Raw genomic sequence first — 12,567 nt, 5'->3', positions numbered from 1 at the left:
CTGTACTGGCAGCTCAGAGCCTAGAGCCTGCTTCAGATTCTGGGTCACCCCCTCTCTCTGCCCTTCCCCTGCTCATGCTCTGTCTCTCAATAATAAATAAACGTTTAAAAGTTTTTTTAAATAACAATAATGCCTCACTCTGCAGTTGGCCTTTTCTGCTTGAGAGATCATTTCCTGGATTCTTTACAGGTTTGTTTGGCAGCTGTCGGCTTAGTGGGAGACTTATGCCGCGCGCTGCAGTCCAACATCTTACCTTTCTGTGACGAGGTGATGCAGCTCCTCCTGGAGAACCTGGGGGTGAGTGTCTGCACGCACAGGCCAGTCTACTAGGATCTGAAGAAGTCATCCCTCGGAAACATGATTAAAAACTCAGTGAGCAGGAACTCTTAAGTTGCCAGAAGGTTGGCTGTAGGCTTAGGAAGAAAGGAATTAATTGTTCATTTTCACAAAGTCCTTGTATGAAGTAGGGTTGTAAAGCGAAAGGAACACACGCTCGCTCCGTGGAACGGGGGCACAGGGAAGCCTGTAGTGTACATACGTGATCCCTCTTCAGAGACAGCTTCTGTTAACAGTGATCTGTACACAGCAAATTAGTAGTAGTTTGTTAAAACCTTTGGGCGGAACATGTTTGGACTTTTATTCCTTTGCTTTTCACTCTTTTTTTTGTCAGAATGAAAACGTCCACAGGTCTGTGAAACCACAGATTCTGTCCGTGTTCGGTGATATTGCCCTTGCCATTGGCGGAGAGTTTAAAAAATATCTAGAGGTCGTCTTGAATACTCTTCAGCAGGCCTCCCAAGCCCAGGTGGACAAGGTATGCTTAAAGCTGTCTTTAAGTCCAGCCCTGACTGCATGAGGGGGGTTTTTGACAATCCCACACCTAAAGCCTCTTGGAATGTTGGACATTGTGTTTGGTCTCTTACAGTCGGACTATGACATGGTGGATTATCTGAATGAGCTAAGGGAAGGCTGCTTGGAAGCCTATACCGGAATTGTCCAGGGACTGAAGGGAGACCAGGAGAACGTGCACCGTTGAGTATACAACCCAATTGACTTAGTCCAGAGTTCACTTAGACAAAGGGGCTGTGCCTCTAGTTCTGTCACTCGTGGACTTAAAGGAAGGGAGAAGGAACAGTGCCCTGATGAAGAGAGTTGCTCTGGGGAGAGAGCATTTCTGTTCTGTCTTCCTCTCTGCTGCTTTATCTCCCCTTTGGTGAGCCTTGTAAGGGAGGAGATCCCGTGAGACTCTGGCGCTGGTTTGGCATCTACGCCAACCCTGAGTGGCAGTTGTGAGCACATCCACACCCCCAGTACAATTGAATTAAAGGACTGGGAGATCAGATTTCCTCTGGCACCTGGTGTTTCTATTCTGATTGGAAAATATTTGTCATTTACCTCTTTGATACCATGGGCTTAGAGGAGAGCTTCCATTTGTTCCTCCTATAGTATTTCTGCTTGTAATAGAAGGAGTGTCTGCCTCTTCTGTTGATGGGAAGAATGACATCCTTCTTTGAGAAAGAACAGTTCGGTATAACTATGTGCAACTAATTTTCTGACCTGAAACCAGCCTTATGGGGGGAGAGTATATTTGGAAATTTTGAAATGGGGGGTGTAGTCCTGCCAAGGGCGGGACAGCTTCATCAGACTTTCTCTTTCTTTTATAGCGGATGTGATGCTGGTACAGCCCAGAGTAGAATTTATTCTGTCTTTCATTGACCACATTGCTGGAGATGAGGATCATACAGACGGAGTAGTAGCTTGTGCTGCTGGACTGATAGGGTAGGTTATGTCCTATTTCCAACAGCTAAACAGAACTTTTGGAAAATGCAGAGACAGGTAGTAAAGAGTGTAGCCGGGATGGTGATTGTGTACATCTTTGACATGGATGCTTCTTTTTTTTAATGTTTATTTATTTTGAGAGGGACGGAGGAAGGGCGGAGAGACACAATCCCAAGCAGGCTCTGCCCGGTCAGCGTAGAGCCCAACACGGGCTCAATGCCACAAACCGGGAGTTCATGATCAGAGCTGAACTCCAGAGTTGGACACTTAACCAGCTGAGCCACCCAGGCACCCTGGTATTTCTTTCTTTAATAGAACCCACGGTGTCCTGTAATGAGTTCTCACAAAGGAGAATTTAATTCAGATGTTAGCTCTAGTTTCATTCTAGACTCTCTAGGTTTCTAATTTCTCTATGAAGTGAGATCTCAGAGGTATAGGAGCAGCAGCAGAACTGTGTCCATCCCATATTCTGAGGTTGGTTAACGGATCGCCTGTGTTTGGCCGCCTCCGTCGAAGAGTGTGTGAGGCGTCGTTAGAAGAGAGAGCCGTGAGTTAGTTGTGGAACCTGCAGTAGTCATCCAGAGTTCATTTGTGCATCTGGTGGGGGCAGGTGCTCAACTTATCCCTAATATTTCTGTCAGCTTAAAAAAGTAAGAGAACACAGGGGCACCTGGGAGGCTCAGTCGGTTAAGTGTCCGACTCCCGATTTTGGCTCAGGTCATGACCTCACAGTTCCAGGAGTTTGAGCCCTGCATCAGGCTCTGTGTTGGCGGCTTGGAGCTTGCTTGGGATTCAATCTCTCCCTCTCTCTGCTGCTCGAGTTCACTCTCTCTTTCTCAAAATAAACAAACGTTAAAACACAGATAAATACGAAGAAACCCATAGCTGGCTTAGCACTGGTTTGGAAGGCTCAAGTCATAATAGCAGTCTGGGCCAGGAGCTCACTGTCCGGTGTGTTTATTCTGCACAGGGACTTGTGTACAGCGTTTGGGAAGGACGTACTGAAATTAGTAGAAGCTAGGCCAATGATCCATGAACTGTTAACTGAAGGACGGAGATCGAAGACTAACAAAGCAAAAACCCTTGCTACATGGGCAACAAAAGAACTGAGGAAACTGAAGAACCAAGCTTGGTAAGAGCTCATCTCCATTGCCCTCTTTCTTCTACTCTCTTGGGGAGGAGGCACAGCTCCTTCAGACTGTTCCGACAAGGGCTGCCTTTCCCGTGGCCTTTTTTGTATCCCTTCCCTGTAAGTGCTTTTTGAGCCAAGCCTTTGTTCCTCAGGCTTGTACTAGTGGAAGGGCCGGGCACCCTCAGTCTTTCCTTGAACCAAATACCCAATTCCTCATGGTGATGAAGAACAGAACTTATGCAACTAGAATTCAGTGAAGGCTTTCTAAGTCCAGAGTTGTGTGACCCTTGCTCTTTTTGTTTTTAGTTTATTTTTGAGAGAGGGGCAGGGAGAGAGAATCCCAAGCAGGCTCTGCATTGTCAGCGTAGAGGGGCTCACTGACCCTGAGATCATGACCTGAGTTGAAATCAAGGGTCGGATGCTCAACTGATTGAGCCACCCAGGCACCCCTGACCCTTGCTTTCAAGTGTAGGCTTACTTTACCTTTATCAGCTGCCACATACTCATGGTCTTACCCAAAGATCTCAATAAAATTGGCTATTTTGTGTTTTGTCTTGTTTCCCTCCCACTCTCTAATCTAGGTGCTAATGAGAGCAGGTAGCTGGCACATAGGAAGACAAAAACAATTAGTCCTATTAGGACAAACTAGACAAATTCATTTCCAGCTTGTGAGCACTTAATTTGTGGGAATCAGAAGCTTTTGACTATGTGATCTCAAAGTTGACTTGTTTTCCATCTGTTTTTAGATCTGTTACCATTGGGATGATAACCTGAGACCCCCACTGGAAATCTCCAATCTTTTGAAAAACCCGGAAGTGAGGAGTGTGCACGGATGCTGAATGTTTGGGAATGAGAGGATGAGTGAGTGAGGCTTGAAAACACACCACATTGAAAATCCTGCCACGGCAGCAGCCGCCGCCGCCAGCAGCAGCGCTGTTAGTGAGCTAAGTAAGCACTGACTTCGTAGAAAACCATAACGTCGGCCATCTTGGAAAAGAGAAAAACGATGGATTTACTTGCTTAGGGAAACAAAAAGAAAGTTCTCTCTTCCCAGGACAGGCTAGAACTAGCTTTTCTGTCTTTTGGCCGGTGCCGAGTGGAGTGACTGGTTTGGGAGAGGAGGAGGGACTGGGTTCAGCTGTGGTGCTTTGTTGTAAAAGGCAGTCTGGCCTTTGCTACTGATAAGAAAGATGGAGCCTGGGGCTCAAGCCCACCTTTGCGGCACGCTGCGGTACGTGTGCCGGCTAAAAGGAGGGGGAGGGCTTCTTTACGGTCTGAGAATGAGTGTGTGTGAGTGAGGCGGTATCCACATTCTCAACTTCAAGTCATTGCAGTTTCTTTTTCCCAGAAAAAAAGGGGTTAGACGTTGCATTTCATAAAACTAACCGAAGTTCTGTCTACTGATGCAGCACAAGAGATGTGTAAAAAAGAAAAAAAAAAGGAAAGACGCTCTTTAGGTTTTGTTTTTTGTTTTGTTTTTTTAATTATCTTCTAGGGAAAACACTGACGAATGGTCAGAGCTCCCGTATCCTGATCTTTTCATCAAGGCGCCTTTCCTAATAATATGGTTCAACTGTGAATGTAGAAGTGGGGGGGGAGGGGGGAGAAAAAGAAAACTCTGGAGTTAGAGGATCTAGAAAAAAATTAAAATACGATTGTTACAAATAAAGAATGCAGACTTCAAATCAAAAGAAAGCCACAACCCAAACAAACCAAAATTTAGATGCTCAGAAGTAGTCTCTCCTGACCTGTATCGTGGCAGTCTGAACACCCCCAGAAAATTGTGCCAAAGAGTTTAAAAACAAATACACAAAGTAAACACACGCGCACACACACACACACACACAGATGCACACATACAGACACACATACACACAAACACAGCAAACTTCAGGTAACTATTTTGGATTGCAAACAATAAATTTAATGTTCAAACAATCTGATAAAATAACCATTTGGAAACTGCTTGGCCTTCTGTTCTCTTATTTGATTGACTACAATGCGGTATTGGTCTCTCGCTGCACTTCAAAACAACTAATCAACAAAATAAAACAAAAAACAAAAAGTATATATATACGTACATATATATACTAGAACTCTTGTAATGAAAATGGCACTTGTAAAAGGTTTTTATTTTTCCACTGAGGTTGAAGATTAATGAATTGGTGTCAAACATTCCCCTCATCACACACTTAAATTTTTTTTTAAAGTGTGATGTGCTATGAGAACCATAAATCAGACTTTGTTATTTTCCCTTTTACAAGGGAACAGGGCACCCGGAATTTTGGGTTTAGAATCTTTCAGCAATAAGGAGGGATGTCGGTGAGCTTTGATCCCTTTTCAGTTTTTGCAGTTACTAGTAGTTTTTGCTGGCATTTTGAATATGCTGCTTTCAAAAACACCAAGGAAGACTATTAATTGCTTCCTGGTATTTGGAGGATTAAAAAAACAAGACCTTAAATTCCCACCTTCATTTCCATCCTAGCAAAAAAAAAAAAATGTGGGCTTACATTTTTCTCTTTGCCATTTTCCCCTCCCCGTCCAAGCCTTCCATTCATAAGTGGGATTGGCTCGGTTTTGCTCATCCAGATGGCAGCATCTCTAATCGCTCTTGTACAGGGTATCAGATATTGTGCCTTTTGGTGCCAGGTTCAAAGTCAAGTGCCGATCTATGAACCAGTGTACAAAAAAAAAACACACACAAAACACAAAAAACAGGTGTTTGAAGGAAAGACTCCGTTGTGAATAAAGAGCTTGCACCACCTGCTAAGCCCCTACTGAGAAGAGACCTGACCCTCTAATCCTCCTGTTTGAATGTCAGTCGTTTCTTGAGAGGGTGATCTACTAACCATTCCTGATAGATAGGGGGTGGTCAGGGCATAGGGAGGGGGCAGGAATGTTGGGGAGAAAAAAAATCTGATCATTCCTCAGTGCTACCCATTTCTGTCCTGTGTGGGCTGCTTAGCTAGACAGCAGGAGAATAAAGTACACCGAGAACCATAATGGAAACAAAACCTTCCGTGTGTTTTGTCATGTTTTGTTCCAGGGAAGCAGTTGACAAGTGCTGTTATTAATGCTTTTCTCCCAGATCCATTCAGTGATGGAGGAGGAAAATGGGCTGGTTGGACTGTGGTCTTGGTGCCTCACAGGCGTTCTACACTGGTTATGCATTTAATCCTCTTTTCCAAGTTACTTTTTGGCTAGTGGGTTTTCCAGAGTCTGGGCGTTTGTCCTTAATCGATTGTACCACCTATGGCAACGGGATGTGAAATGCATTCAGTCCACTCTGTCTGGGCCTTCCCCACCTTAGTCTTGGCACATTCCTTCAAGAATGTAGTTACCGTCTGCTTGGGAAGATGTCAGTGCAAATGTGAAGCAAATGGGCATCGGACTAGGCTTTGGTTTGCCGCAAGTGGCAGCTGCCTGTATCAATTACATTTATTAATTTTGCTTTTCATTTTCCCAGTTCCCCTCAGCTCCCCTCTGTTGAAATGTTGAAATTTGGACTGTTAGAGGCAACTGTAATATTGCCTGAGGGACTCATGCAGAAAGGGAGGGGCAATGCTCCGTGTAGTGTTTTCACTTTCAAACCAAGTAATCTAGTCTCTCTGATATTTAAGAAGTGTGTTAGTCCGACTTTTAAGAGAAATCTCAACTCCATCAGCTTTTGATAGCATCTTGGTTTTGAAACACCTTCAGTCTGTAATTGGCATTCAGAATGCCCTTGGCATGCCAGTCTGTGATGGCATTAAAGACCTGTTAAAAACACTTGAGCCCAACTTTATTAACCAAAACTGATACCACCATCTTTATCTTCTAAATAAAGTCCGCTTTATTTTTATTTTCAACATTTTGCTGCTTCATTTTTGGTTCCACATGGTGTCACCTTGGAGGCGAAAGAATGGTTTGAAAGAAGCGGGAGCGTGTGGTGGTGACAGATGTGCGTGTGAGTTGGGGAAAAGGAAGGACACGTCGGTCTTAAAAACAGACGCTGCGTCCTGTGATGGGAAATGAGTGAAAATAACTGGCCAACAGCGCGGTGGTGTGAAAGTGGGGGGGAGGAGATTTTTGTTCTGAATGCTTCTGAACCCGCAGGAGATCAGCTCTGTCTTGTGCATACTTTTTAGGCTAATCTGGTTTGTTTAATGGCGCCTCCAAAATTGGCTTCTTACATGGTTTGCAGTGTGTAATTTCTACTTCCAGGTCCCCCCCCCCGCCCCGGAAATCTGTAGAGGGAAGAACACGAACTCGGGACTTAAACTTGGTCCGTTCTTCACTGTTGCTTATTAGCATAGTGGCACCTGCAGGCTACTTTCTGGAAATACGGCACTTTCTTAGTTTATGTTGGGCAAGCGAAATGAGGGCTGACCATAATTTTCCTACCTTAGCCTCCACGTGGCCTTTCACTTTTCTGATTGCAGCCCCCGTCAGAAAGTTTTGATCATGCATACCCCCGTGTGTTTATAAATTATATACCTGTATTACTGTACACCTATATTGTGTAACATAAGACACAAAAATAGATATTAAAAAGCAATTATATGAAAAATACATAAATAGAAGTTCTAATATTTTATTTCTATGCCCAATTTTGGAGATCACCGGGTTATAAAGGGTAACTTATAATTCTTCAAAGACGTTAAGTCCTGGACAATAGCCATCAACCCAGGACATTTCTCCAGGGAACGCGCACTGAGAAAAAAAGAATGATACCAGTTCTCGGAGCAGGGGGCGCTGCTTCTCCCAGGAGCTTTGTTCTTCCTTCTCAGTCATTTTCCAGGTAACTCCCCGTTCCCACACACCCTTCCCCAGCACACACTCAAAAACACACACAACACGAGGTTACCGTTCCACCTGGCCTCGCCAGCGGTTTCAGCTCTGACCTGCCTGGGGTGAAAAACTCTAAACACAGAAAATACTCTCTGTTCCATTGTATCAGTTCTCACACCAACTTTAGCCATCACTGTTCTCACTTCACTGATGAGAAAGGCGCGGAAAGACGGGTTCATCAGACCACACAGAGCGTGAATCCAAAGCCAGCTGTGTCAGATACCATAACCCAGGCTTTTCTCACATTTGTCCTAGACGGATGCCATCAGCACCTTAGTGATACGAAACAAGGGTCTGTGCTGTCGTATTTATGATGTCCCATCCATTTGCTTCACAGCACTCTCTCAAAGTATATTTTAAATTGTTATTTATTGCCAGTTTTCCCAATCATAATGTCGGCTCCCTGATGCAGTGACCTTGGCCGTCTTACCACTGTATCCCCAGCCTAGAGCAGTGCCTGACATATAGCAGACCTTCAATAAATACTTGTCAGTACAGTTCAGGGAGTTGCGGGAAACGGCATCACCTAGCAGCACCCAGAAGCCGGGCGATGGCGGGGCCTCAGGACACCTGGGCTCCCAGCTCTTCCCCTTCCTTGTTTGCTGGATGACTTCAGGCTAGCCTCTTAACCTTGCTGTAGCTGGGGGAATGGGAACAAGATTAGTCAATAGTCGTTATATGGTGTCTGTTTCATGCACTTACCCGGTGCCAGGCTTATAATAAGCATCTTATGGAGAGTGGTAAAAGTCATCAACACTGTAACAAAGGTACCAACTTAGTCCCATTTTATAGACAAAGAAACAAGCACAGTGGGGCTAAGAACCTTGCTGAAAGTCACAAGTCACGTGGGCTAACCAGCCACACCAACTCCCCAGGCGGTGCTGGTCCCACTGGGCCTTTGCAAACCAAGTTGGAGGCAGGTTAGGGGATGAGCAGATGCGCCTCTGCTCCCAGCGAGCTCACACTGCGAGCAAGCAGCAAGGTCCCTGGATGAAGTCTTGGAATTAAAGAGCAAAGCCACGTTGCCTTGATTCAATAATGAGGTTCACTGTTCACCTTTTGACGGTGGTCAAACTCTTAATCTAGGGGTCAGGTGGAACATTTTCTCCTAAAGTTAACTTTCCTCCCAATTGGAGTTTGAACTGTCTCCTGGTTCCTTACCCATCTTCCCACTGAGCTAGATTTTTGGGAACCAGGGTTGGGGGAAGGGTGGGAGTGGTGCCTGTTGGCCAGAAAGGCCACACAGGGCTGCTGAGCAAGCTCCACATCTGAATTACCCCGGCGCTGTCAGCTGATCCTGGGCAGCACAGCCGATCTGTTCCCTCTCCCAGGTGCCCCTAGGCCAAAAGCTCCTGAGCTGAGCTCTCCTTGGTGTGAACCAGACCTTGCCTGAAAGTACATCTGGCACCCTGGCTGAGCTCTGGATGCCAGGGGCAGCCTGTCACCATCCAGAGGGAAAGAGAATTAAGAAATGACTCTGTATGAATAAGCTCTCCATGGCAATGACCAGTCTTGTTACTTTCTCAGTACTGCCCTTCAAAATATTGTACAGCCTTTGGAGTATGACCTTGGGCAAATTCTTCAACTTTCCTGATTCTCAGTTTTGTCGATTTTCTTTTTCTTTCTTTCTGTCTTTCTTTCTTTCTGAGAGACCACAAGCGGGGGAGGGACAGAGAGAAAGGCGGACAGAAGATCTGAAACAGACCATGTACTAAGAGCAACAAGCCCAATGCGAGACTTGAACCCACGAACTGCAAGATCATGACCTAGCTGAAGTTGGATGCTCCACTGCCTGAGCCACCCAGGCGCCCCTCAGTTTTGTCATTTGTAGGATAGAGATCCCAGTGAAAGATAACTCATATAAAGTTCTTAGCACAGTGCCTCACGATGCACTAATTGATCAACAGCTCATAATTATTATGACCCAGGCACTGTTGAAGGGGGATGATATAGCAGTGAATGAAGCAAATAAAATCTTCCGATGGACTGCATGGTCTAATGAATAATAACAAATAGTAAACTTTCAAAAATTCAACATAATAATTTTAAAAATTCTAAACAAAAGTTCTGTTTGGGAAATAGCAGACATGAACATGGTCTTGGAGAATATAAAGCCATTAAAAAACACACACACACAAAACAACTATTTCCACTCAAGTCTTGCTAATTTGATTAGAGGATGTGTGCTACCTCCACAGGAATTTGGGAATTTCGTAAAGGAATGAGTCTTTTTTTTTTTTTTTTTTTTTTAGATTTAAAGGGGCGCCTGGGTGGCTCAGTCAGTTGAGCATCCAACTTCGGCTCAGGTCATGATCTCCCGATCTGTGGGTTCGAGCCCCATGTCAGGCTCTGTGCTGACAACTCAGAGCCTGGAGCCTGTCTTTGGATTCTGTGTCTCCTCTCTCTGACTCTCCCCTGCTCATGATGTCTCTCTCTCTCTCTCAAAAATATATAAAACATTAAAAAAGTTTTAATATAAATAAAATAAAAATAAAAGGTTTAAAGTAATCTCCACACGCAGCATGGGGCTTGAACCCACAACCCGCCCCCCCAGATCAAGAGTCACATGCTCTGACTGAGCCAGGCAGGTGCCCCTGAGGAATGAGTCTGTCTATCACTGCCCAAACCTCTGATGTGAGAGAAGACCAGCGGCTACAGGTGGAATCCCTGGGTGGTTCCACAGCAAACTCTAATTTTCTAAGGTTTAGAACCTGAGGGCTAAGGTGGCACCCAGACCCTGCACTGTCACATGTGTCCAATCAATTTTCCTGCCTGCCTGCTTCACTTGAGTCATGGGTTTTATTTTGATTCACTCTTTTTGCCGGCTGCTAATGCCACCTCCTCCTACTCTTTTCAGGCAAGGTTGGGACAAAACCGACAAAGTTTTGCTCCAGAGCAAGAGTCCTGGGAATGGGAGACAGGCCCTCCCTGATGGTTTCCATGGAGGAAACATGCAAGGGCGACTCAGCCCTGCTTTTGCGGTCCTCTCCTACTGGACCTGTGCATGCCATGTAGAAGTGTTTTACCCCTCCTGCCTGACCACCACACCCTCTTCTCTCTGTTATGACCTCTTTCTGTCTCTGTTATGATGAGCTCTGATCATTCAGACCAATTTCTAGCTTTCTCAGATGGAGAAACTGGACTGGAGAGGTGAGCTAACTAATCCACAGTCACTGCTTCATGCATTTGTTCATTCAACCAAGGACACTCTTTCTTCCCTTTTAAACATTTAGCTTAACAGTCCAGGTGTCCACTGATAAATGAATGGATAAAGCAGATCTGGTATGGGGCGCCTGGGTGGCTCAGCCAGTTGAGAATCCAACTTCGGCTCAGGTCATGATCTCACAGTCCAAGGATTCAAGCCCCGCATCAGACTCTGTGCTGACTGCTTGCTCAGAGCCTAGAGTCTGCTTCCGATTCTGTGTCTCCTTCTCTCTCTGCCTTCCCCGCCACCCGCCTGCACTCTGTCTCACTCTGTCTCTCAAAAATAAATAAATGTAAAAAAGAAAAAAGATCTGATGTGTATACACACACACACACACACACACACACATACAATGTGGTATACGTTTGTGTGTACACAATGGAAGTAGTTATTCAGCCATTAGAAAAGAATGGAATTTTGCCATTTTTAACAACATGGATGAATCTAAGGAATATAATGCTAAGTGAAATAAACCAGAGAAACACAAATACCATATGATTTCACTCATACTGAAATTTAAGAAACAAAAACAAACGAACAAAGAGGGAAAAAAAAAGACAAACCAGAAAATGAGACTCTTGGGGTGCCTGGCTGGCTCAGTCCAGTGGAGCATGTCACTCTTGAGCTCGGAGTTGTAAGTTGGGACCCCCCTCTTGGGTATAGAGATTACTTAAATGTAAAATCTTGAAACAAATGAACAACAAACAAACTCTTAACTATAGAGAACAGATGGTTCCCAGAGGGGAGGTGGGCAGGGGGATGGGTGAAGTAGGTGAAGGGATTAGGAGTGCACTCGTCATGTAATGTCTGGACCTGCTGGGTCACTGTATTGTACCCCCAAAACTAATATAGCACTGTACATTAACTACAGTGGAATTTAAAAATTAAAAGCTATGCATCTTAAAGAAAAGATAGGCCATTATGAAGTTTATATGCACTGTGAAGCTTCAAAAAGAAAAAAAAAAAGATCTGGCTTAAATGTCACCTCATCGGAGACCTCTGACTATCTACAGCAGATCCAACTTCATTCTCCAATGCTCCCCCTTGTGCCTTTTCACTCTTTATCACAACCCAGAATTGTTTTCTATTTTTTTGGTCTGACTCTCCCACTAGACTATAAGTTCCATGAAGTCAAGAAAGACATGTTTGTCACATAGAGCCTTGTTCATCACTAGTCTCAGTTCCCAACACTTAATAGATGGTCAGGAAGTCTTTGCTGAGGGAAATACAAATCAAAACCACACTGAGATACCACCTCACGCCAGTCAGAGTGGCTAAAATGAACAAATCAAGAGACTATAGATGCTGGCGAGGGTGTGGAAAGACGGGCCCCCTCCTACACTGTTGGTGGGAATGTAAACTGGTGCAGCCACTCTGGAAAACAGTGTGGAGGTTCCTCAAAAAATTATCAATAGAACTCCCCTATGACCCAGCAATAGCACTGCTAGGGATTTACCCAAGGGATACAGAAGTGCTGATGCATAGGAGCACATGTACCCCAATGTTCATAGCAGCACTTTCTACAATAGCCAAACCATGGAAAGATCCTAAATGTCCATCAACTAATGAATGGATCAAGAAGATGTGGTATATATACACAATGGAGTACTACATGGCAATG

At 44.7% G+C, this 12,567-nt stretch overlaps 1 protein-coding gene across 1 annotated transcript in view; it reads left to right on the top strand.

Annotated features, from left to right (window-relative positions):
* Positions 1-6,759, top strand: part of KPNB1 (karyopherin subunit beta 1) — a 28,332-nt gene extending 21,573 nt beyond the window's left edge. Inside the window, exons 17-22 of the mRNA XM_029927467.1 lie at positions 190-297; positions 671-814; positions 926-1,031; positions 1,665-1,779; positions 2,750-2,911; positions 3,658-6,759. Of these exons, the coding sequence (XP_029783327.1) occupies positions 190-297; positions 671-814; positions 926-1,031; positions 1,665-1,779; positions 2,750-2,911; position 3,658 (636 nt within the window). The 3' untranslated portion in view covers positions 3,659-6,759. The remainder of the gene's footprint in view (positions 1-189; positions 298-670; positions 815-925; positions 1,032-1,664; positions 1,780-2,749; positions 2,912-3,657) is intronic.
* Positions 6,760-12,567: the final 5,808 nt, after the last annotated feature.

Source organism: Suricata suricatta, chromosome 17, assembly GCF_006229205.1.
Source record: "Suricata suricatta isolate VVHF042 chromosome 17, meerkat_22Aug2017_6uvM2_HiC, whole genome shotgun sequence".
Taxonomy (NCBI): domain Eukaryota; kingdom Metazoa; phylum Chordata; class Mammalia; order Carnivora; family Herpestidae; genus Suricata; species Suricata suricatta.
The sequence above is the reverse complement of the archived record's forward strand: the minus strand, read 5'-3'. Positions and strand labels throughout refer to the sequence as shown.